Source organism: Pinus tabuliformis, chromosome 5_2 (genome assembly GCF_031772625.1).
Source record: "Pinus tabuliformis cultivar Carrire ecotype Pingquan chromosome 5_2, CPIR1, whole genome shotgun sequence".
Lineage (NCBI taxonomy): Eukaryota > Viridiplantae > Streptophyta > Pinopsida > Pinales > Pinaceae > Pinus > Pinus tabuliformis.
Window position 1 is genome coordinate 810,425,855 of NC_142306.1, and position 23,967 is coordinate 810,449,821.

Consider the following 23,967-nt stretch of genomic DNA (forward strand, 5'->3'; position numbering starts at 1 on the left):
GAAGCCCATAGCCAACCTTTCCCCATCCACCAACCGCAACACCTTAACTAGTGGCTCAGCAACCTTCACAATCTCTGCTGCCTTTCTCCAAAAAGTTTCATCATGGACTTTCCTTTTCAATTCTCTGCCTTCTGGTTTGTTAGACCAACTGCTTTGATTCCAATCATCACTGGAAAACATCTTTTGCAAGTTTCTATGTTGGGAAAGCATAGATTGCAATGTCAAAAAATGTGTAGCAAATCTAGTGATGGCAGGCCTAATAATATCCTTGCCTCCAGTGTGTTTCCTCATGAGACTCAAAACCAGTGTATGATTGTAGATAAATTTTGTTATGCTTTTGGCATTATCTACAGTGTTTCTGACCCAATCTAATTTTCCAATATCCTCAAGCATGAGGTCTATGCAATGTGCAGCGCATGGGGTCCAAAAGATGGTCTTGTGTTTTTCCTCTAACAGTGTACCAGCAAGAACATAGTTAGAGGCATTGTCTGTGATGATTTGAACAACATTAGCCACCCCCACATCCTGAATAACCTCATCCAATAGCTGAAACAACAAGTGGCCATCTTTTACCTTATCAGATGCATCAACTGATTTTAAAAACATGGTTCCCTGTGGGCAGAAGACAAGAAAGTTTATGATGGTACTGTTTCTTTGATCAGTCCATCCATCTGACATGATGGTACACCCTGTTCTTGCCCATGATTCCTTGAAATCTTGCAAATACTCATTAATTGATTTAATTTCTTTCTGCAAACGAAACCCCCTTAGCTCTTGCATAGTAGGGCCTTTGAAGCCTTTTCCAGCAGCATGTATGGCCTCAAACATAGGCTCATAATATGGTGAACGAGCAGCATTAAAGGGGATATCAGCATCATACCACCATCTAGCTATGTAGTCACAAGCAGTCTCCCTCAATTCTTTCTTCCAATGGTCATCTAAAGTGGGCTGAGCAAGACCTTTACTAACTTCAGGACCATGTGCATCTGATGGAGAGGAGCCTGAATGAGTGAAAAAACTTTTGATAGTCCCATCACCCTTCATTCTACCCTTTCCCTTATCTTGAACAGAAGCAAAAGAGGGAGGAACATAACGGAAAGGGTTTGATGCATCAGTTTGAGGGATAGAGGAAGAACCCTCAAACTCATAGTGGGGGTTGGCAGCCATCATTCTTTGTATCTCCCTCTTCCTCCCAATTTCAGCGTGTATCTCTTTTTGCCTAGTCTTTTCTTCTTGAAATTTTTCAAAGCTTTCCAACAAATTCTTTCTAATCTCCCCAATTTCCTCAGATTTACATGCAGTAATATTGCCTTTAATCCCTGCCAAGTGTTGTTTCAGCCTATGAATCCCCCCAGGACCTGACTTAATTTTCCTATGGCAAAACTTGCAACACATCTCATCATCAACCATTTCAACATATGCCCAAGCAGGATCTTTTGCTCTAGGTGCCATTTTTTGACTAGGAAAACAATCTGAAAATGAAAAAAAAATAAAAAAATTGATTCAATGTTCATTTATTTGACTAAAAACACTCTCTAAGCTATCTTGATATGCACCTAAAATTTACTAAGTAAAAACAGATTTATAGAGGTGGAAAAAAATACCTCCAGGCACAAACTGCCTCCTCAAGCTTGCTCCAAAAATCAGCTCCTCAATGCTGCTCCAAATGGCTGCCCAAGAAGCTCCTCACTCCAGCTACAATGCTCCTCCAAGACTCTTCACTGCTGCTCCAAAACAAGCTCAAGAACTGCTCACTAACTCTCAAAGAAGACTCTCACTCAAATGCATAAGACTGCTGTGAGTGAAATGAGAGCATTTGGCTGTCTTAAATAGAGTTTGGGAGGGGGAAATGGACCCCAAAAGCATTAAACAAATCACAATAACCCTTTCAGCTCCACAAACCCTAACTAACTTTATCAAAAATCAACAAAAAATTCATTTTTTTTTGGTAAATACGCTGCCCCAGCCGGACTTTATTGAAACGGCCGAGTCATGACGGGACCCGGCTGGGTTGACCGGGTCAGCTATGACTCGGCCGAGTCATTGGCTGACTCGGCCAGCCGAACCGGGTCATGGGCCGGGTCAAGCTGTGGGCTAATGAAACGGTCCGAAACGGCCGTTTCCGTTTCAACCCGCCCGTTTTGTAAAACAATGCTCTAGAGAAATTCACTTCCCTTGTTATTGTTGTGTCTTCATCATTCCCGTCTTATTTTATAACTTCATTAAGCCAAATCCTTAGCCTTAAGCTTCTAAGTGATTGACAGTGGAGATTAGATCTTGCCTCACTTGAGATCAATGATTGAGATGATATCAAATTCACTTAATTAATTTTCTTAATTACTGTTAGTACTTTGGCTTAATAGTCCACAATAGTTAATTGATTTTAATTATTGTACTTTTCCTAAGCTAGACTTTGGAAAGAAGTCATAAATCACTTACTCCACCAAGCAAGCACCTAAAGAGACAATCAACTATCTCCTACACGCTAAGACACCAAGCACATGTAGAAGACCTTCCAAAGCTACAAAGAACTTTAACAGAAGATTGTTTACCAAATTTAGGGCTGTTGTAACATGCATTTTGCAGCTCAAACAACTCCTAATTTTTCAATATAACTGCCCTCTAAAGAAACTTCCTTAACTCCATAACCATAATAAATGCAAGGGACTGATCTTGCCTCTCAACCACATCAAAGTGATAAAAAGTTTACAAATTTTATTTCTATTTTCAAGATCTCTAAATTAAAGCGGTAAAGATCTTAAATTCAGATCAATTGCTCAAGCCGTTTGAGCCCTAATTTCACACCTTAAATTTCACTTGAAGTTTGTAAAAGTAAATCCCAGATTTTTAGCATAGGAACATGTTTGATTTGCTTAAATTAGCCTCTTTATATTGTTGTTTTGTACTTTGCAGAAAGACTAATCAAATTTGATTACAAGTCTAACACTTTTAAAATCCTAGATCAGATTTGTTCTAAAGCTCCTTTGCTCTCCTGCTGTGTACAACATCATAGATTTCCTTTGCGATTGCCCCACTTGATCTAGAAAAAAGCTAGCTAGAAGAGAGAAAGATAACGCTAGTAAGGTAACAATGGATAGCTTATCCAAGTCACCTTTGGGGTTTCATGATTGTGCTTTAGAACTTTTATAGCAAGTGAAAATTTAGAAGGTAACACCCTGCATCATAGATACAAACACAATGGTCACACTCCATAGGGGCATAGTATTATTCTTATTAATATAATAAATTATTATTATATTAATAGTAATAAATGTTACTGATAATACAAACCTATGTCAATATGATATACTAACACTTTTGTCATTTATAAGTTTAGATGGTGATGTTAGATGATAGGGCCCAAGACAATGAACACTTGAATGTTGCTACCATCTTTTTTTGTTTTGGATTGCCTTTTTATGTGTCAAGTTTCATATTACTGTAACTTTGTCTTGCTTGCATCGCATCAACTTGCCACTCATCGACTTTTCTGTGAAAATTTCTTACACAAAATTCTACTCTAGTAACTGATTTATTTCTCCTATTAAATAAGTTATTTACAAAACCCTTCAGTAAACATCAAAATAAATTCTACTGCAATTATCACATAATAGCATAGAGAAAATAACAGTGATATACAAGCACAATCAATCACATCGGCACAATTATTTTTGGACAATTGTCCTTGGAAAAATCCAATGCGTGAAACCGGTGCATCAGATGAGGGTTTATTTATTATTCTTCAACAACAATCTCTTTAAAAGGAACAATTTTACAAAATATAGAGACGCTTCTGAGAGAAACACCTGAGACAATTTTTCCCTTGCTTTGGAGAAGTTCTCACACCCTGAAGATCCTTTAGCCTTCACCGCGTCCCCTCTGCGTCACTTCTGCGTGAGCCTTGCATGAGGATTGCGTCCCTTGCTGTGTCGTCTCTCTGATCTTCCCTTTGCGCTGTCCCTCTGATGCTCTGCATCACCTCCTCCTCAGTCTTTGACTGATGCTGATGCCCTCCTCTTCCTTCACGATGTAACTCTCTTTCTGAAATCAAACTCCTTCTTGAGAATCAATTTCCCTCGGGTTACTGAGTATTTGCCCGGTGTGTCTCCAAATGACTCTAAAGTCTTCTCTTATACTTTTCCTATTGATGATTCAACGACTAAGTTTAAGTCCCTTATCAACGACTGAGATTAAAATAGAGTTGATCCTCGTCACCTCTACGTCACTTCTACGTGAGAACTGCGTCCTTTGCTGCGCTCTCTCTGATCTTCCCTCTGCGTTGTCCCTCTGATGCTCTGCGTCACCTCCTCCTCAGTCTCTGACTGATGCCCTCCTCTTCCTTCACCCTGCAACTCTCCCTCTGAAATCAAACTCCTTAAGAATCAATTTCTCTCGGGTTATTAAGTATTTGCCTGGTGTGTCTCCAAATGACTCTCAAGTTTTTTCTTATACTTTTCTTGTTGATGATTCAACGACCGAGATTAAGTCCCTAATCAACGGCTAAGATTAAAACAAACTTGATCCTCGTCTCTGTGAAGCTTCTCACCCATATTTTTATTAATACCCCTTAATATTTTTATTTTCTTAAGTTTAGACTTAGGAACCCTGTTAAAAATATTAATTATTTTAGCAACTGACAATCTAGGTGGAGTTTCTCCAAATGATTTATGGGTCTTGGAGATCTGACGTATTTTATCCCCTCCACAAAATTTCGGAGCTAGAGCACATCTGATGCTACCCAAAATCAACATTTTCACTCTGCCCATTGTGAGCAATTTTTCTCCTTAAAAATATTCGTGCTCAATAAAACTGTTTACTTTATTGAAGTTCATAACTTAGTTTCTTGAAATATATTAACTTTTCTTTTGTATTCTAACCCTTTTGATGTGATCTGCACAATGTTTGCCCTATCTTTTCTTCTTCCTTACGACCCATGATAGTCTCATGGCTTCACTCTTAACTTTCATCATGGTTCCCTTGGGATTTTCTTTTGTGGCTCAAATACCATGTCAAAGTTTTACGTGTACAATGGTAGAAACATAGAAAACACAATGTGTAGAAGAGGAGAGGAAATGATACTTTAATGGATTCATATTCCAACAACTAGTCTTATTACATCGATTTATTGCTAAGGTGGGAGATTTAATGGTAATGATTTTCTTATCACATAAGAAAACTCCCAGATATTCCAATGACTACTCTTATTACATAGATATAATGCTAAGGTGGGAGATTTAATTGTAATGGTTGTCTTATCCCCTAGGAAAACTCCCAGAGTCCCAAGTACAAGATATGACTATTATCGGGTATCTACTTTAGCAATTTTAATTTGGTTTTAGAAAGTTGTGATAAAATTATCTTTTTGTTGACTGTAATGTGGAATGTTACTATATATTTTCCACAAGTGATTTCTTTCATTCTTTGGAATTTAGTTATCATCAAATTTGAACATGAACATGAACATAGATGAAGTGACTTCGCTTGTTATGAAAGGTCCGCTACATTGTTGGTTTTTTTTAATTAAAATATGAATTGCTTTTCATGACACAACTATCATCTTTAAATTGGAGATAAAAGAAAGGAATCTATTGTAGGAAGGTTCCATAACTAACCATTTCTCTTATTTAGGGAGTTCAAAGCCATTGAATATTGAATATGGGATTTAGGGTTGACAAATAAGGCATACAACACAAGTTAATATATAAATTTTTTATGCTTGAGAGTGGATGAGTTGCAAAATTGACTAAAACTCTCAAATCATGCATGGTACTAGTTGTTTAAAGTTGGATAATCATAACAAGGTAGAGAAATAAGTCTCTATGCCATAGTTACCTAACATGGATGGATTTTCAAATGAAAGCTGCACCCTATAGTCTCCTGAACTTGTTTGTCAACAAAATATATTAATATGTTTATATTGATTTATACTAACATAAAAAATATTTGTTGTAAATTGTGTATTGTTTTTGAAGAGGCATTCTGAATTTTATGTTATGGCATTAAAGATAATGTGTTTTGTTTCTTAACAATCCATTACTTTCTTCATTTATTAATGCCATTATTCATTTAACAATCTTTTGTCTATTGTCATTTATGCAGTTGTTTTGGCGCACTCAACATCATGGTTATTTATTGGAGGCAATCTTGATTCTAGAGTTTGGCTTGTCAATCAGAGGGTAAATGCCTTTGTTTTACACTTTTTTCCCTTATATTTTCTAGAGGATTTGGGATGTCCTGCCATTTTACAAGGTTTGAAATTAACACTAAAATTGAAATTGTATCTACATTATTGAACCTACAAAATAATTGTGAATGGTGGGACTAAAGAGTCCAAACATGTAAATCTAGAGTGTTATATACATATATGCTATCCTAACATAATTGTGCCTCATGTATTGGTTAGTAAACTTAGACCTATTATATTGGGTTAGTATGCCAATAATGTATGATGTTCATCAAGAGGAGATTTGTGTTGTAGAATCCCAAAATTCCATGGTAAAGTATGGAATATCCTAATGAGATTAGAGGGAGGGCTATTTTACTTGTTTCATAGGGATTTCCATGGAAGCCAACACTAATTGTTTAACCAACATCTTAGTATTATCAAGGTTCGCCATCATCGACATCCTTATTGACATCTTTGCATGATTATGCCATTTTTCCTCCATATTTATGAGAGTTCGCTTGTTTCCTTTGTTAGCTTGCAATGATGTGTCTTGTTACCCCCCCAAAAGTGGGTAACCCCTAGGAGATTTTTTTTTCTTATTGGACAACTAGCTAGCCAACTATGCTATATGATCAACAAATAACATGATGCCATGATCCTCCACTTCTTGCTCCTGTCAGGTTTCTCTCTCCCACTAGGCAGTCCTTCTTAAAGGAAGGTGGGTCATCCATCGATAGGTTACTTTAACAATTTTGCAATCATGTGCTTTCACTTAATGTTATGGGCATACTAATATGGTTCAAGTGAAAAATTTGGATAATTGACCGACCTTGACAGTGTTCTTTGTTGCAATTTCTTTGCACCCTAGGTCAGGTCATGCCTTAGCTAGGAACATAATGACACTAGAGATGCCCAACCAAAAACGAATTTGCACATCGAAATATAATAGCACACAAATCAACAACAATACACAAGATATTTGGCCCAAATCACGTTCCTTCTTAGTCTATCAATAAGAAAGTCTTAGGGCTCTCCTACTAGGGATCATGGCCCTTTACAAACCCTGATACAATGGTAGTACACATTCAATCCTTTGACTGATAGCCTAGGGCTGAGGCCTAGTACCTCATCTTCCCAACAAATCCAATAAGTTGTCCTTTGCCTGCAAATCACAATCAACAAGACACTTGACTTATCTAGGATGTTCCTTTAGCCTAAAGACCCCATTACTCTTGGTGTGCTTGTTGTAGCCTTAGTCCTTTGCTGCTACCAACTTCTTATAACACATGGTCTACTCCTTTAGACCATGGTCAACCTTGTTGCCCACTTGGAAGACTCTTGCTTTGCTTCCCACCTGGTAGGCTTGTCCACACTGCTGTAACCCTTCTCCTTAACTTCAGTGCAACCGATTTGCGCACTTCGACTCCTGTCTTTCCTCAATGTGTTGTTACAACAACACTCCTATAGAATCCTAAGCCCACTTAAGTGACCTTAGTCTACCCTAACAGGGCTACCGGGACCCTTGTTCAACCTTTTCTTCCTTCAGAGGCCCTTTACGACCTTAACCAACCACCTTGTGCTCTCGGCCAACCTACATACACCAATGAACTCCTTACTTTAGGGGTTGTGGCCATGCGACCAACTCTGCAGTCAACACTGTGACCCTCAGCGTTGCTGCTAGGCCTACAAACCTCACCCCTGCCAGCGGAATGCTTATCACTTTAGAACCTCAACCTCTTCTTTGTTGGTCTAGAGAAACAACCAACTTGCTTCGTTGTTGTGGTTCTCCTTCTTGATATTTCTAGGGCAAACAAGCTATAACATTTTTCTTCAACAGATAACTACTTGCAATGATCAGTTAGCATTATTTTCATATAGCATTCATCCAATATCATTAGGCAATTGTACAAAAGTAAATTTCGACCAATAAGCATGAAAAAGTAGTAGAAAATGACAATGAGACAATAGACACAAAAATTAGTCCCAGGGCCAAGGAAAAACCCTCAAGGGGAAAACAGAACAAAGTCTCTCCTTATGAGAGAGAGAGAGAGAGAGAGAGAGTTCAATTCATCAATACATCAAATAAACAAGACATCAAAGATAATATCTAACTAGAAACATGTATGCCAAGCCTTCTGAGATTTCTGGACCCCTTCAAACTATCTTTCTTCGCTGGAATAAAGCTTATTATCAGATAGGTCGATGCCCAAATGAGGAGGGCTCTTCAATATATAGACTTCTCAAGGGGGTTGAATAGGTGCCTCTAAGGGGCCCAACTGACTTGAACAAAAGGAGGTTGACTTGAGTAATTTTGGGAGGGCATAAAACAATTCAAAATAATGACCATCACTGACCATGGCTACCATATTTCCAACACTCTTTGCTAACCAGAATATAAACTCAGCCTCTTCCATCCACAAAAACTCGACCCTCCTCATTGGCTGTGGCTCCTTCTAGGGCTTAACGAGGCTAAGTCCTTCTAGCCTTATCCACACAAGTGAAGTCCTTCTCACTTGATGGGATGTGGCTTATCCTTTGGCCCCTATTTATCACTCTTGTCTAAGTGTCTTGGGGTCTTCTTTGTCCTTCAAGAAACTATCAATTAACAACTCACTAACAAATTAGGATAAAATATTAATTTCCTTGGGTTTAAGCCCACAACTTTAGGTCCAAAACCCCAATACATGGGTACTTTTCCCACAAGCCTCCTTTTTGTGGGTTTTCTTGACTTGGAAATTCCTTCCGAGCTACCCAAATTTGAACACTCCTTCTTAGTGGGGAAGGTATTTTCATGTCCTCATAAAAATCTCTAGCTCCATGACTTTCCTTACATGCCCATTACTTCCTTGCATGAGACATGACTTTACCTTGCATGGCCATGAATGTCCTTATATGTGCCACATTATCTTTTGTGCTTGATCACGACTTATCTTGCATGGTGCATGAATATACTTGTAGGTACCATGACTTTTCCTTACATGATCCATAATTGTCCTCCCATGGTATACAACTTTCCTTGCGCCAGCATGACTGTCCTTGCATGGTTCATGACTGTCCTTGTATGGCTTGGTAGACTCCACTCTCTCGCTTTAACCCTGAAGGTTACACGTCCACTGAGCAACTGACTTTTCTTCGTAGTCTCCCTTTGAAGCTAGACTCCCTCTAAACCTTTATAAACTCCTCTGCTCAATTTACTTTCCCTACTAGAGAGTGATGCAACCAATGTTACTTGGGAGTAGGAGTGAAAGTGGGGAGCAGGAGTGAAAACGAGAGCGGGAGCGACATTTTTAGAAGCTCCCGGTTTGGGAGCGAATCCTGGAGCGATTTTTTAAAAATATATATATTTTTTAATTTTTGATACATATATGTCAACAAAAACATGTAGAATGATGAAGTAGATATAAAAAACATAAAAAACATAGATTGATCATTGAACCATATCACATCAATAATCTGGAAGTTATAATCTTCATTAGCCATGTCCACAAGTTAGTAAAATACATATTACCGCTGCAACATATTGAGTCTCGTGAATCATGATTCATCAAATTCAATCTTAAAGTTTCAACTTCAAGCTTTCAAAATTGAAAATTCAATATATAACATTTATCATCATTGATCACCAAAGCTGTACTTGTAAGCTAAGTTTAAGCATTACAAGAAATAATATCTTAGATATTTCTAAGTCCTAACTTCTAACTGTTAACATGAAATGAAATGTTATAAAATGAAACATGAATAATGAAATGAAATGAAACAACTTTAGTCTTTCACGAAGCATCATATTCGTAATTCACAATCATTACTAATGAGTTATAATTGCCAACTTCAAACTTCAAATTTTCATTGTCACAGTCATATATTGTTTACAAAAAATGTCATTATGATATTAAAGAGTCAAGAGTCAAGGACTCAACACTCAACAGTTATGAAAACTAATAGAAACTAGAAAAGACAAGTAAACTGTAAATCTACATGTGGCCCTTGCCACGAGAGTCTCCAGGGGTATAAGCAGGTCGTGGTGGTCTTCTAGGAGTCTCCCGCACAGACCGACGACCAGAACTAGAAGGCACATGCCCTTCACGTGAGGGTGTAGATGGAGGTGGTGACAGCAAAGGAACAAGACTCGGAGCTCGAGCACTGCTACTGGATGGTGGCATGGCTGCTGCAGCTGCTTCATCTTCATCCCTTATAAGTTCCTTTTCCAGTTCTTCAAGATGTATAGTTCCATCCTCCAAATTTTCATCCTCTGGGTGATTGTCCCAAATTTCATATGTGGGATCCTCATAAACCCGATCACAGTAATGACTCAACAACCTCAAGTTGTAGTGCACATAAACCAAGCTTTTTGCTCGGTTATCATTGAGTCTGTTTCTTTTCACATTATGTATGAAGCTGTAGGTGCTCCAACACCTCTCTGCAGAAGAAGTATTTACAACCTGTGATAGAACTTTTTTTGCCAATTTTGGAAAAAGTCCCTGGCCGCCATATCTTTCCCACTATGTGAGAGAATCAAATTTGTCTCTGTCTTCCATTGCATGGAAGTTACCAAACAAACCAGTGCCACTGAAGTATTTGCCTATTTCAAGGTGCACAGCTGCACATTCCTCCCTGTCAGGTATCAACTTTTCTAATGCTTGCAAATATCCACTAGTTACCTTTGCATCTAAATGGGGTTTGGTCCTAATCCCACCCCCTGGTGCAGGTTGGCCCAACCAAGATGTAGAGTAGTATTTTGGCGTAAGGATATATGCCAAGCAATGTAGTGGAAGATTAAGTTTATTCCACCGTTCACACACACATTCATGAATGAGTTTGTACAAGTCGGGATCTCTGTTAAGAACAATATCTTTTATTTACCCCAACATGGTATCCATTTGCTCATACACCTCGCCAGTCACTGGTTTATCTGTTCTGCAAATCGAATCACGTGATAAATGGGCTTGGTGAAATCCAATACTTGCCTCACACTTGTCCAAAACTGACCATCAAGAGTGGCCTCCTCCACCAGTTCAAAACCTCGTCTGTCAGCTGCATTTGTAGCCCTTTCCTTTAATACCTGCCAATGTGGACTTGATACCATGCCAGCCAATGACTCTCTTACCTTCAAAAGGCGCCTGAAGGTGAGGTAATAGCTACCAAATCTGGTCTTCGCAATCTTCAACAACTCCAATCTCGAGTGACTGCGGAAAAGGCCATGGGTATTGCTATGATTTGTAATAAATTTTATCATTTGTTTGCCTTTCTTGTACAAATCACCAATCGATTTGTATTGTGCATTTTTGTTCTTGACGACATCATGCATCAAAAGGTTCATTTGGTGAACCAAACATCTAGACCAAAATATGTTGGGGTATCTATCCTCAATAATTGCTCCCGTTGCCTTACAATTAGGAGCATTATCAGTGATGACTTGGATGACATTGTATGGCCTAATACAGTCAATTGTTTCAAGTAATGCTTCTACAATGTTGATGGTAGTCCTGAACTTGTCTTAGTAATCATGTGCAGTTAGAAAGATGGCACCACTAACAGACACAACAAGAACATTTATCAATGACTTGCCTTTTACATTTGTCCATCCATCAGATACAATGGACACCCCTTGGTCAGTGCAAGAACTTGTCATTCTATTCAAAGAATGTGATATTTTTGCTTTTTCATGATCAAGTCCAACGGTTCTTGCCTTGTCATACCCAGGGCTCTTGTATCCTTTAGGGGCATCATTTATGGCAGAAACCATTTCGTGCCAATAAGGTGAGCGAAGAACATTGAATGGTATCCGACATGCATAGAGAAACCTGTAAACCTTTGAAATTTGAATCCACATCATTCCCACACCCCTCATCAAGGAAATCTGATATGGTTCTACGCCTTAAAGCTGATGACCCTGTGCCTCCATATCCACTGCCTTGGGAGGATGCTGAAGGAGTTCTTTGTGCTTGTGATTGTGAGCTTGGTTCAAAGAAACCCCTTGATTTTTTAGATTTGTATTGCACTTCCTCCTCTTCCCTTATGATTTGGCTCTATTCGCTGCTAACACCGCTGGACAAGTTTTGATTCCTATTTGTTTATCTCCATCCCATGGCCTTTCCCTGCAGAGGTGTTTTCTGGCACGGGGGTATGAAACTGTGTAATTATTGTTTCATTGGGGGCAATGAAATTTAGTGGTTCCACCCCCTCTCCCTGCTTCAGGCCTGTTAACATATTTCCACAATGGGGTTTGGTCTTGTTTAGTTTTTTGAGAGTCATGTTCACCCTCTTCCAGCTCCTCCTCACCGAGGTTTTATCAAATCCACTTTCTCCAGCTTCTTCATCCCCCTCTTCATTTTGACCCCTCTGTTTCCTACTCTCAAGCACCATAATAACCATAAAAGGGACCAAGAAGAGGAAAATGCCAATAAATATAGCCAGGTCCATGATGTTTTATATTTGTAGGCTTTTGAATCTGCAAAATTTAATGGGAATGGGAATGGGAATGGGAATATGAATGAGAAAATTAATTTAATTATTTAGATTAATTAATTTAATTTAGATTCATGATTTTTTTACTAAATAAAGTTAATAAACTAAACTAAATTAAACTAACTAAACTGAACTAAATTGCTACCTAACTGAGGTTTAAAATACTATATTACTAAGTTACTAACCTCTTTGCAGGCTTGCTCCTTGCTCCTCGGTGCTTGCTCCTCGCTTCTCCTCACTCCTTTGCTCTTGCTCTCCAACTTCTACTCAACTCATTCAAGTGATAATGAAATTTTTTTGCCCCTAAGTGATTTTGAAACATAATTTTTTTTTTTAATTAATTTCTTTTTCGCGTCTGTGATTTTTTTTTTTTTTGCGCGGAATGCTCCTGGCGTCACTCGAATCGCTCCTGGAGCGAAAATTTAATGCTCGGGAGCTATCACTCCCTGATCCCTCCTAAGCTGTAATTTTCGCTCCTTGAGCGACGCTCCCGATATCGCTCCCGATTTTGGTAGGGAGCGCAATTTTTTTTATCGGGAGCGTGCTCCCAAAATCACTCTCGTTCGAGAGCGATTTCGGGAGCGCACTCCCGAGCCGCTCCCGCCCGGAGCGCGGATTGGGAGCGGGTTCGAGGGGGGGAGCGCTCCCCCACAAATCTGAATGCAACTAAACTTGTGTCCCCTTTGAAGGTCAATTCCGAGTTGCGGTTGAATACTAGGCCAACTCCACTCTAGACCACTACAACTCAACTCTGCAAGTGTCCTGATCCTCCTAGGTCAAATACATCATGTGCGCATGGCTCCACTCTTGGATGTGCAACCCTGCAACCCAATGAAGATACTAATTCATGATCAACTTTCCATCCATCGAGCTACCCTGATCGTGCCAAAGCACTCCTTTCCGAGGCACCTGAACTGTCTCGACATACTTTGACAAGTCAACAGAGGCCCATTATCAACAACTTGTTGCACTACATATTGTTGTGCACCAAGTTCTCCACCAATCCACTAGAACTCCCATTCGATCTCGTCATCAAACCAGTCAAGACCACATCTCCATGTTCTCAGCTAAATCTTCTGATCCATGATTAGCCAATTGCGAGTTGGCAATATTGCTACTTCTTGCAATAGTCTAACAACTCCCTCCTAGAGCTGGGACCTGTGCACACTCTGATCTAGTTGCCCATCAAAGTAGCTTAGATACCATGTTGGATTTCCTTGCACCCTTGGTTAGGTCTATTCCCTAGCTAGGAACATAAACACACTAGTGATGCCAAACCAAAAACTACTTTGCACAACAAAATATAACAACAAATAGATCAACAATAATAATCAAGATATTTGGCCCAAATCATGTTTCTTATTAGTCCATCAATAAGAAAACCTTAGGGCTTCGGTAGCATAGATCGTGGCCCGTTACAAAGCATGATACGACACTAATATACATAGTCAATCCTTTGACTGATTGATAACTTGGGGTTGAGGCCTAGTCCATCAGGTCCTCATCTGCTCAACAAATACAATCAACTTCCCTTCACCTACAAATCACAATTAGCAAGATACTTGACTTACCTGGGCTATTCCTTTAGCCCAAAGACCTTAGTACTTTTGTTGTCTTCAAGACCTTTCACGAAGACAATTACTTGAATCCAAGATGTCCCAAATGATCTCATCCTCCTTTTAAAGGTGCGATGGATAGATCTCCAATGTTCTAGATGTATTTTATTTTGATTATTTTAGTATTATTATAGAAACTCCCCTTTGATCTAAGTGAATTTTAATTTATTTTATTTTACCCAAGTCACTTTTGGACTTTTTCCTTCAATTAATCATTTTCCCCTTCTTAAATTTAATTAAGTGACTTTGATTCAAAGTCACTTCTAATCCAGGAAAATGGTAAATTGCCCACCATACTTTCTCTGGCCACTGGAAGTCACTTGTTAGCATCCCATCTTGTAGATCTTCTTGTTCTCTTTCTAGCAAGCTATTACACTAAGGTGTTCCATCAAATATTCTTCTTTGAATGCCACCTTAAACCTAATTAATTTAGGCTCACATCATCCCAATTATCAAGGTAAATGGAAGGTGGAGTATGGTCATCATATCTTGGGAAGAAACACAACCCCCCTTCAGGGAATTGGGAAAGTTTTTCAATTTCATGGCTCCCAAGAGATTCATCAAGAGGGGCATCAAACTCCTCTTGACTACTAATGACATCATGATCATTTGATGGAGGATCATCATCTTGAAACATATAAAATAGGCCTTTCCAGTGATGCATTTATTGCCATGTAAGTTTTCATAAGATTTGAAATATGGATTCACCGGGTGAACTTGAAATGCCTTAAGAGATGCTTGCTTCACCCTACAAGCATAGACTTTGAAGTTCAATGATGAACTAGGGCTTCGTTATTCAAATGGTGTCACCAAAAGGATATATCAATGATGTCGTATAGGAACAAGACAATCATCTTGTGCTCCATGACAATGACAACAAAAATGTTTCCACACAATCTAGCAGGGGTACCTAAGGGACAACTACTAGAACAAATGAAAACAATAAGACAAGGACCCAACTGTTAATGCAATTAGTTTCCCCCGCTCTTTACGGAGATTTACCGATTGGAGGAGTCATGGTATGAGGGAAATCACTATTAATGATAGAATCAATGACTAGGTATGATGTGATTTCTGAGGCCCATTTAAAGGAGAGGCTCAAATAAAGGCTCGCTGCTTGAAGAGAAGCAAAAAGGCTCTCAAAGAAAGACCTATGGGGAGACCTAGAACTAGGGCTTATGAAAAACCAATATAAATTAAAACATATTGAGGAGTTGCAGTTCAAACAATGGAAATTCCAAGTGATGATTCAGTAGACAACTCAGCAACAACAATACCTGAAGTAAATCAAGAAATTGCTACACACTTGACAAGGGAAATTCCAACCAAAATAACTCCTTATTGGCATTCGAATCACAAGAGCAAACAACTAAGCCAGTCTAAATATTTGAACCATTCAGAATGAAAACAACAGATTTATGTTCCAAGGAATACTGAAATTTGCAAGATCCAGTCCTATGATAACAATTCATTACAAAATTCTAGTGGTCAGAAGATTCCGCAGAAGGTTAATCTAGAATGGTTCGATCCATTCTAAGTCCGACAATTTTGTTTATCACTCAGAGAAAAATATCGTCTTGTATTAACGAAAATGAAAGTTCAAAGACATGAAGATAATCAAAATAGGAAAAGAGATGAAGCCCTTTCATTAGTAAGCTTTGAGGACAAATCTTTTCAAAGAGGAAGGCAATGTTATGAATAAAATTTATATAAAAATAATAAAAATAATGTAATAATAATCATAATTAATGATTAACTAACTAATTGTTAGTATTGAAGAGACATGTTCTAAAGACATGTCCGTTAGTGAAGGGGCACTTGCCTATGGTATATAACGAAGCCCTCACCCTCATTTGTAACCATCTCATCAATTCTATATACTTTATTCAATATACAATTACTTGTGCTACTATGGATATTTATGCCTGCCAAGTATTTGGAAGATTGCTTAGCTGCGCATACGAACAATGGATCACAAGAGGAGACACCAACGCAGTAGCTTATCCAAGCGGATTTGAAAAATAGTCCTTGAAATGAATTTCATAGGAAGCCCTAACTAGCCTGTCTAGGTTTGAAGGTTGAAAAATTTGGGGGAGATAAAGAAGAGGGAAGAAGGGGCGATCACCAAATTTATTGGATTAGTGCCTTGTCCTTGGTCTATGGAGTCTATGTGATTCGAAATTTGGCCAAAATTGTCTTGAAGGAGGCAAGAAAATGATGCCCTAGCAAGCACTCTCTGGCATTTACCCACCCAAGATTTATGGACTTTCATGGAAACAAAACAAGTTTTACTCCACTAAGAACATTCATCCACTTGTTGTTGTCAATGAGTAACATGCACAAATTTGCAATCTAACAATCCTTTGCAATGATATTCAATATTTAGGGTACAAAAGAAAATCCTAGTTACAAAATTTCCACACATTAGACATTTTCCATGCAAAAATATTCCAGAAGATTACTTACAAGACAACGAGAGAGATATTTTGATCAAAGATCAAGAAGATGGCTCTAAGAGAGAACGAGATTTCAGCGCCAAAAATATCGAAATGCATTAAGTGATCTCTAATATACAACCAAGAGAAAAGTGTGAAATTCTCAATCTAGACATTCTGCACCCACATCCCATTCTTTATGAGGTCCACTTGTATATTCTTCACCCCTACGAGACACAGGGCGTAGATTTGAATGCACATATACAAGGTCCTCTGCCTTCTGCGATCCCAACCTGTTGTGCTTCACACTATGAATTAAATTGTAGGTGCTCCAATTTCGTTCTGTTGATGAAGAGCTTGCCACTTGTGATAGAATACAAATGGCAAGACTTTGCAAATGAAGACCACATGCCCCATGACAAGTCCACCACTTAATTGGGTCCATGGTCCTCCTCTCATCCAAAGATGATATGTCTGCAAAATCCTCTAATCCAACAACAAAATAGGCAAATTCTTGCCGTATATCAGTTAGTAAAGAAGCTGGAAATATCCTCTGAAAGGCGTTCTTCACTCCATTGGCCACCTTCTTGTCCTTATGTGGAGCCTTCCTCTTCCCATTGCTTTTAGCAATGAATTCTTCATCATAAAATTTTGGATACAAGGCATGTGCCAAAGTGTGCAATTGAGTGTTGAAGCCATTCCACCTGGTAACAATAATGGACATCACTTGTTCAGCGAAATCAAAATCCACAAAAAGAAGAGTGGGAGCCTCCTGTGTGTTGAAGAAAGTGTAACTAGGTTCGGTCTTCATAATGACATGATCTTTGTAAATAATGAAATAAAAGAAATAAAATTATTTTTGTATGCCTTGCTGCATGGGTTTCATGAGCAAGATGTTTATTTATTAGCGGCTCCCATTGTGAGCCTTGGGATTTATTATTGAGTAAAAGAGTCAATGTCATGTATGAAGAGCTCTTCTTGAGCATATGTAAAATATATATGAGTCAACCTAGTGTCTAAAAAAGCCCTTCAAAAAGACAAGTACAATCCTCTTATTGTCGGTCTGCAAAAGGAATTGAATACACTCATGTCGGCTCACCTGAAATGACACACCTCTTCGTTGGTTCATGTCGACTAAATATGGAGGACAAACCACTATATATACCCAACTAGGGTCTGTGCAAAAGGAAAGGTTAGGATCTCGGCATACCTTTGAAATCTCAGTGGTAATTACAATGAGATCTTCGCATATGTCCCTGCAATTTTGGATGGAAAAAATAATAAGTAACTTCGGATGGGTACAACAGAGGAAGTCTGAGATTTTCAGATGGGTACATGCATGAGATCTTCGTGTATACACCTCTGAAATATCGGATGGAAAAAACAGTGAGACTTTTTCGGACTGGTACCACAGAGGTACAATCTTGGCATGGTTGTCACAAGGGTGATCTCGGTGCAGGGAGAGAACACTCTGTCTCGACATACCTCGAGATGCAGTCAAGATCTCAATAATGATCTCGATATAGCACACACAGTCTTGACATACTTCAAGGTGCAGTCATGATCTTAGCATAATTATGATCTCAATCTTGAAGGAGACATAGTCACAAGGTGAAGATCTTAGTGAAGGAGCAACAATGGTGCAATGATGTAGTTGTTAGGATGAAGACCTTAGTGAAGGTGCAACAATGGTGTTGCAGCAGTGATGAAGATTTCAGTGGTGCAGTAGTGATGGCCTTAGTGGTGTAGCAATGATGATGATCTCAATAGTGACAAATAAGAGGGTTGGTGTTTTGGTCTTGGAGTGGCTAAATAGGTCAAGGGTCATGGTCTTGGTATTTGTCAATTGGAATCTCTATAAGAAGAATTTTGTGCTGGTTTTCCTCTCAAAGAGAGATGTTTTGGCCTTGGCTGAAAGCCAACAACTTGTGTTCTTGTCTCTTTTGTTTTGTTAACTATTTGATGAAATGAGAAGACACACTCTAATAATAATAACAACCAACGATTGTGCTAATAAGTAAAGTCAAAAATACTTCACAAATAGTTATCATCGACAAGAAGGATCATATTAACTTGAATGCTGTAGATTCTTCAACATGAAATCGGTGCTAAGGTGCTGAAGTCAAAGGAAGGGCAGCAAAGAGACATTCAAGGATCAAGCTTCAAGCAGGATATCAAAGCAGGTTGAAGGATATCAAAGAAAAGGGATCAAGATTTACATTTAAGGATCAAGCCCTAGATCACAGAAGCAGTCTACAACAACAAGATCTTTTGTCTCCACAATCATCATGAAAAGGCCACCAAGACTCTCATCAAGATGTCTACAAAGCAATATAGCTCAAAGGACCTCAAAAATAAAGATCACATCATCTTGGAAAAGGATGAAACCCTAGAAGCAATCCTGATGTACACTACAAAAGAAGGCAAAACATATTGAAGGCAAGAAGGCATTGTCATCTTCAAGGTTAAAAAAACAAGTAAGGGGCATCTCCTTGTGTTAATTTTAGGTATGTTCTATGCTTAGAGCAATTTATTTCAATTTTCACAGTTAGCTCAATATCTTTTCCAAATTAACAATCACATCAGCATTAAAGTAAATTGCAGATAGAACATAAACATAAATCGTAGAAGACAAGCCAAGACAAGAGGACACAAGATGTGGCGCTAGCCAGGGACAAACCCCAATGTGGGGAAACCCTTGATCAATTCTTCTTCTATGTTCTTCAATAGTTTAGCAGAGAGAGACAAAGAGAGATAGTACATTTACAACAGAAGTCAACATATTGACTTTCTATATCTACATGAGATCAGTTGAAGACATGCTGCTTCAACTGATTCTCCAAGGTGACTCCTTCACCTATCATAGTGTTGCATCTCGTCCACTTGTTGCACCTCACCATGCTGCACCATCACTGATCTGTACTCAATGACTGCTATGCTGCACTTCATCATGAGTTACACTTGTCACTGTGTTCCACCCAATCATACACTCAAGGCATACTCAATACATCATCATCATCATGCTGCAATACCTTGTTGCTACATCATGTTGCTGCAATACTTTTGTTGCTCCATCATGCTGCAATACCTTGTTGCTACATCATGCTGCTGCAATACTTCTGTTGCTCCATCATGCTGCAATACCTTGTTGCTACATCATGTTGCTGCAATACTTGTTTTGCTCCATCATGCTGCAATATGTATATTAGCCTTAGCTGCTTGCTATGGCTTGCAGCCTAGCAAAGCAGCTAGGCTATAGTTCCAGATTCCTTCAAGCAGACCCAAACTAGACAATCCTTAATTAGGCCATGCTGTCATTTACAACAAATCATGACAGCAATACAAGACTACTAATGAGCCTCTCTTAACTGCAGATAAGAGCTGCGTAATAAGACTTCCTCCATGACAACTTCTAAACAATGATAGTCCTTCTCTTCCACGCTGGAAGTTCCACTACTCTTGGTCTTAGAATAGAGACCCTTTTCATTACCAAAAGGCTCCTTCTGCTTGTTGCATATAAGAGCTTTACAAACTAATTTTTCTGCTAGCGTATAGAAGTCTTTGACTGTGTATAAGGGTCATGCTTTGAACATCAATTAGGGCTCTTTAGAACTTCGGATTAGGCCTTCACACGCTGCTGGTTAAGGCCTCTCGCTCTGCGTCTTAGCTCACCCTTTAGGACTGCGGCTAGGGTAATATAGGACAACAGCTAGGGCTAGATATGAATCCCTTCTTGCTGCATATATACCCTCATGGATTGCGGCCTAGGGAAACCTTAAGTGCTGTGGCTAGGAGACTGCGTTAAGGTCATCTCCATAGGGTCATCACCATGACAACGTTAGGCTGCAGCCATGATTCCTTTAGGACAGAGCTTAGGTCTCTCTGTGTTTAGGGCATGACAACATTAGAACCCTTGTTCCATGACTGCGTTTAGGAGGCTTCAATGTTAGGGCTTTATTTCCATGCCAACGTAGGTGTTTCTCCATGATAACAATAAGGCTTCTTCCATAGCTGCATTTAGATCTAGGGCATGTTATCTTAGGGTAGCGTATATCCTAGGGCACTCCCTCTAGATCTCATCTTCATCAAACCCAAAACAGGATGAAGAGAGATCACAAGAGTGAGTGTGTGTCAAATGACTTAAAGTCCTCTTCTATTTATACTAAAACGTAGAGCACAAGAGGGGGTTATTTGGTTGCTGGTCGACCTTGACGAATTGTCCCATAACACAAATAAATTCATATCTCCATGAATAATTATCGGAATCGGATGATCTTTAGATCAATCCTACACCTCTTGATGAGAGGGATCCAAGAAAAATATCAGCTTTCACTAATAAGATGACCCACATGGAGTTTGGCCCTAGTTGCCAATTTTAACACCTTGCACTAGAAGAAGATCATTTGAAGAAGCAACAAATCATCCTCATTAAAGGGAGCAACCTTTTTCTATTGAAGAAAGACTTTTTCTTCGGAAAGAAGATCATCCAAGAGGAAGCTCTAATACATCTTCTTCAACCATCATCAAAGCGATCAAGTAGGAGAGTTCATCTTCACTTGTCAAGTAAGTACTTTTCATTCTTTAATCAATTTGGTAAAATGATTTCGTAGTTGCAAGGAGATCTATAAGTTGGATGGGTCATCAAAGGTCCTTGCATGGAATAAGGAGGATTATCATAATCTTCATAGATAAGAGAAGTCAGTGAACATATCAAGGTCTCCTTTGAATTCATGGGAGGGAACTCTTAAGGTCCTCTCCTCTCTCCTCCCTATGTAGCAAGAAAGGTGACATAAAAGAGATATATGTAATGCTAGAAGATATACTCTTTGAAATATAGTGAAGAAGGTCATATCACTTAGACTTGATTGAAGGTATCAAAGAATGAAGGAATATCTTCATGAGATCTCAATGGGGAGATCTGGGAGAGATGATAAGAAGATAATTATCATTAACTAATAAGCAATGTAACAAATATCCATGAACAAGAAGGTTACCTCATTTGACAACTTGTGGTCTCTATGCTAGATAGAAAAGGACAAGTTGTGGGCAAAAGTGTTGAAGGTTAAAGGACTCAAACATGTGCAGGAAGGAAAGGGAAGGTTGGTCCTCAAACAAAACAAAATTGTATAGCTAAGATTCAATGATATGGAGAGATGATGGAAAGAAGCTCATATCTCCAGAAAGATGGAGGAAGCTGAAGAAAGGGCCAAGGAAAGAGGGAGTAACAAATCTCTACTATGATTGAGATGGTGTCCCTTACGAAAGTGTCCTATCATAAGCTCCTAAATCTTGTGTTATAGATATGACCATGATAATAAGATGCATCATGGCATCATGAAAGCATTAAAGACAAGAGCTCGTGACATCACCATGGCAATCATGAAGGACATAATTCATGGCAGTTAAACATGAAGGATATAGATTTTGGGAACCTCGTTGAACATTGAAGGAAAGAAAGATGTCATCTAGGACAACGCTTATCATACATCAAGTCAAAAAGGAAACATTTGCGGGATGGGGATATGCAAGATCCTTAAGGTTCTCTGATGAAATCCTCATTGGAGAATTCAGTAATCTAGAAAAGAAGCAAGTGTTTCATCAGGAACTCCAACTTATGGAATTGATGGGATGATGGTGTGATGACATGAGAAATGAAGCAGATCTAGGGATTGAAGATCTTTTCAATCAAGGAAGATGTGGGAAGAAGCCTAGATGACCTAAAGGTAAATGAAGTATGTATGCTTGTGTTTAATATTATAATGTCATGTCATACGGTTGCAGGTAACATGGATAATTACTTCTATCTTGAGAAGCATGATCAAGAGAAAAAAGGTCTCCTCCTCTGAAAGGATGTAGGAAGGCCTAAGGCACACTAGATGAAATCAACATAATATGTCCTCATATGAAGTATGAGGTAGTTGACTACAATTAAGAAACTCTAATTGAAAGCTCTTGGAAATGTAATGTGTGAGAAAGGAGGAGATCGTGAGATATGCAACCATGATGAAGGCGATCAACATCCAAAACACCAAGAAGATTTGACTAGGAAATTTCTCGGAAAGATATGAAGACTCTGATGAAATTCTAAAAAAGATGAAGACCCTTGACAATGGATATCTTTGGAGATGTGTTAACATGTATGCAGGATGCTGATACCTACAGGAAGATGTCATGATGAAGAGCCATCTTGAAAGGTACAATTTGATTTAATGTTATGTTTTGATTTCTTGAGTAATATCTGGATGAGTTCATGCAGGACTACTGGAACAAGAGTTGTAAATACAAGTACAACTAGCATTCATGTGGTGGATGGAAATTCCTGAAAGAAACATGATGAGGAAGAAGTAGCCATACGACGAGGGTTCCAGATATGTATCAAGAAGGCCACTTTCCATGAAGAAAGGAGTGACATGATGAACTAGAAAGGAAAGTGATGGATGGCTAATGCCCTACAAGGAAGAAGCTTGACTAAATTTCATGACATCAAGGAAAGAAGTTGATCAAGTAGCTGAAGGACCCAAGAAGAAGAAGCTACTGATGAAGAGGAGAGTCCCTTGTTAAGAGTGAGCTCTGACATGTTCCTGTTCAAGAGGAAGCTTGGATTGGGTGACCCTTGATTAAGAAGGAGTGACAGTTGTGTATTTCTATTTCATGTGTCATGCACTAGACTAGGACTAACAACCATAAGTCTTAGTGAAGACCATGACGGGAAATGTGGACACATGATCGATGTATCCTCCCTAATTCAGAGGGAGAGATAGACACAACATTCTTGTCTTCACTTGAGAAGAAAGAATGGAGGATTGGGTAATCATCTGGCATTTGATGCTCTTTGAGGATATGTAGGGCATCCAAGATAAGAGTAGGCAAGAGGACCGATATTCTTTGAGGGCTGGGAAACCAAGACAAGAATAGTCCTAGAAGGTCATACTCAGTGAACACCTAGGTGGGTATGTACCTTGAGAGACAATGATGAAGGTGTCTATAGTCATTGCTCTCACCAACGTTGTGCTCTGATCTGATGAGAGATAGAGTTGTCAGTCAAGGCCATGATGTGGAAACAATGTTAGTTACTATGATGCTATACAGATGGGTTACCAATCCGATTCTTCTTATGAGAAATTCTTCAGATTGAGAATGTCCAAGTACCATTATGAATACCTCCCTGGTTAAGAGAGAGTGTTGAAGAAAGTGTAACTAGGTTCGATCTTCATAATGACACGATCTTTGTAAATGATGAAATAAAAGAAATAAAATTATTTTTGTATTCCTTGCTGCATGGGTT

The 23,967-nt window shown here is 38.8% G+C and overlaps 1 protein-coding gene across 2 annotated transcripts in view; it reads left to right on the top strand.

Annotated features, from left to right (window-relative positions):
• The window catches only part of LOC149161781 (Tetratricopeptide repeat (TPR)-like superfamily protein), a 288,843-nt gene that overhangs the window by 138,103 nt on the left and 126,773 nt on the right, over positions 1 to 23,967 (top strand). For both annotated transcript variants that reach the window (XR_016261890.1, XM_089437040.1), the window contains exon 12: positions 6,100 to 6,176. Coding sequence is in view for 1 of the 2 variants with exons in the window: in XM_089437040.1 (XP_089293166.1) it covers positions 6,100 to 6,176 (77 nt within the window). In the remaining variant the exon portion in view is untranslated. The remainder of the gene's footprint in view (positions 1 to 6,099; positions 6,177 to 23,967) is intronic.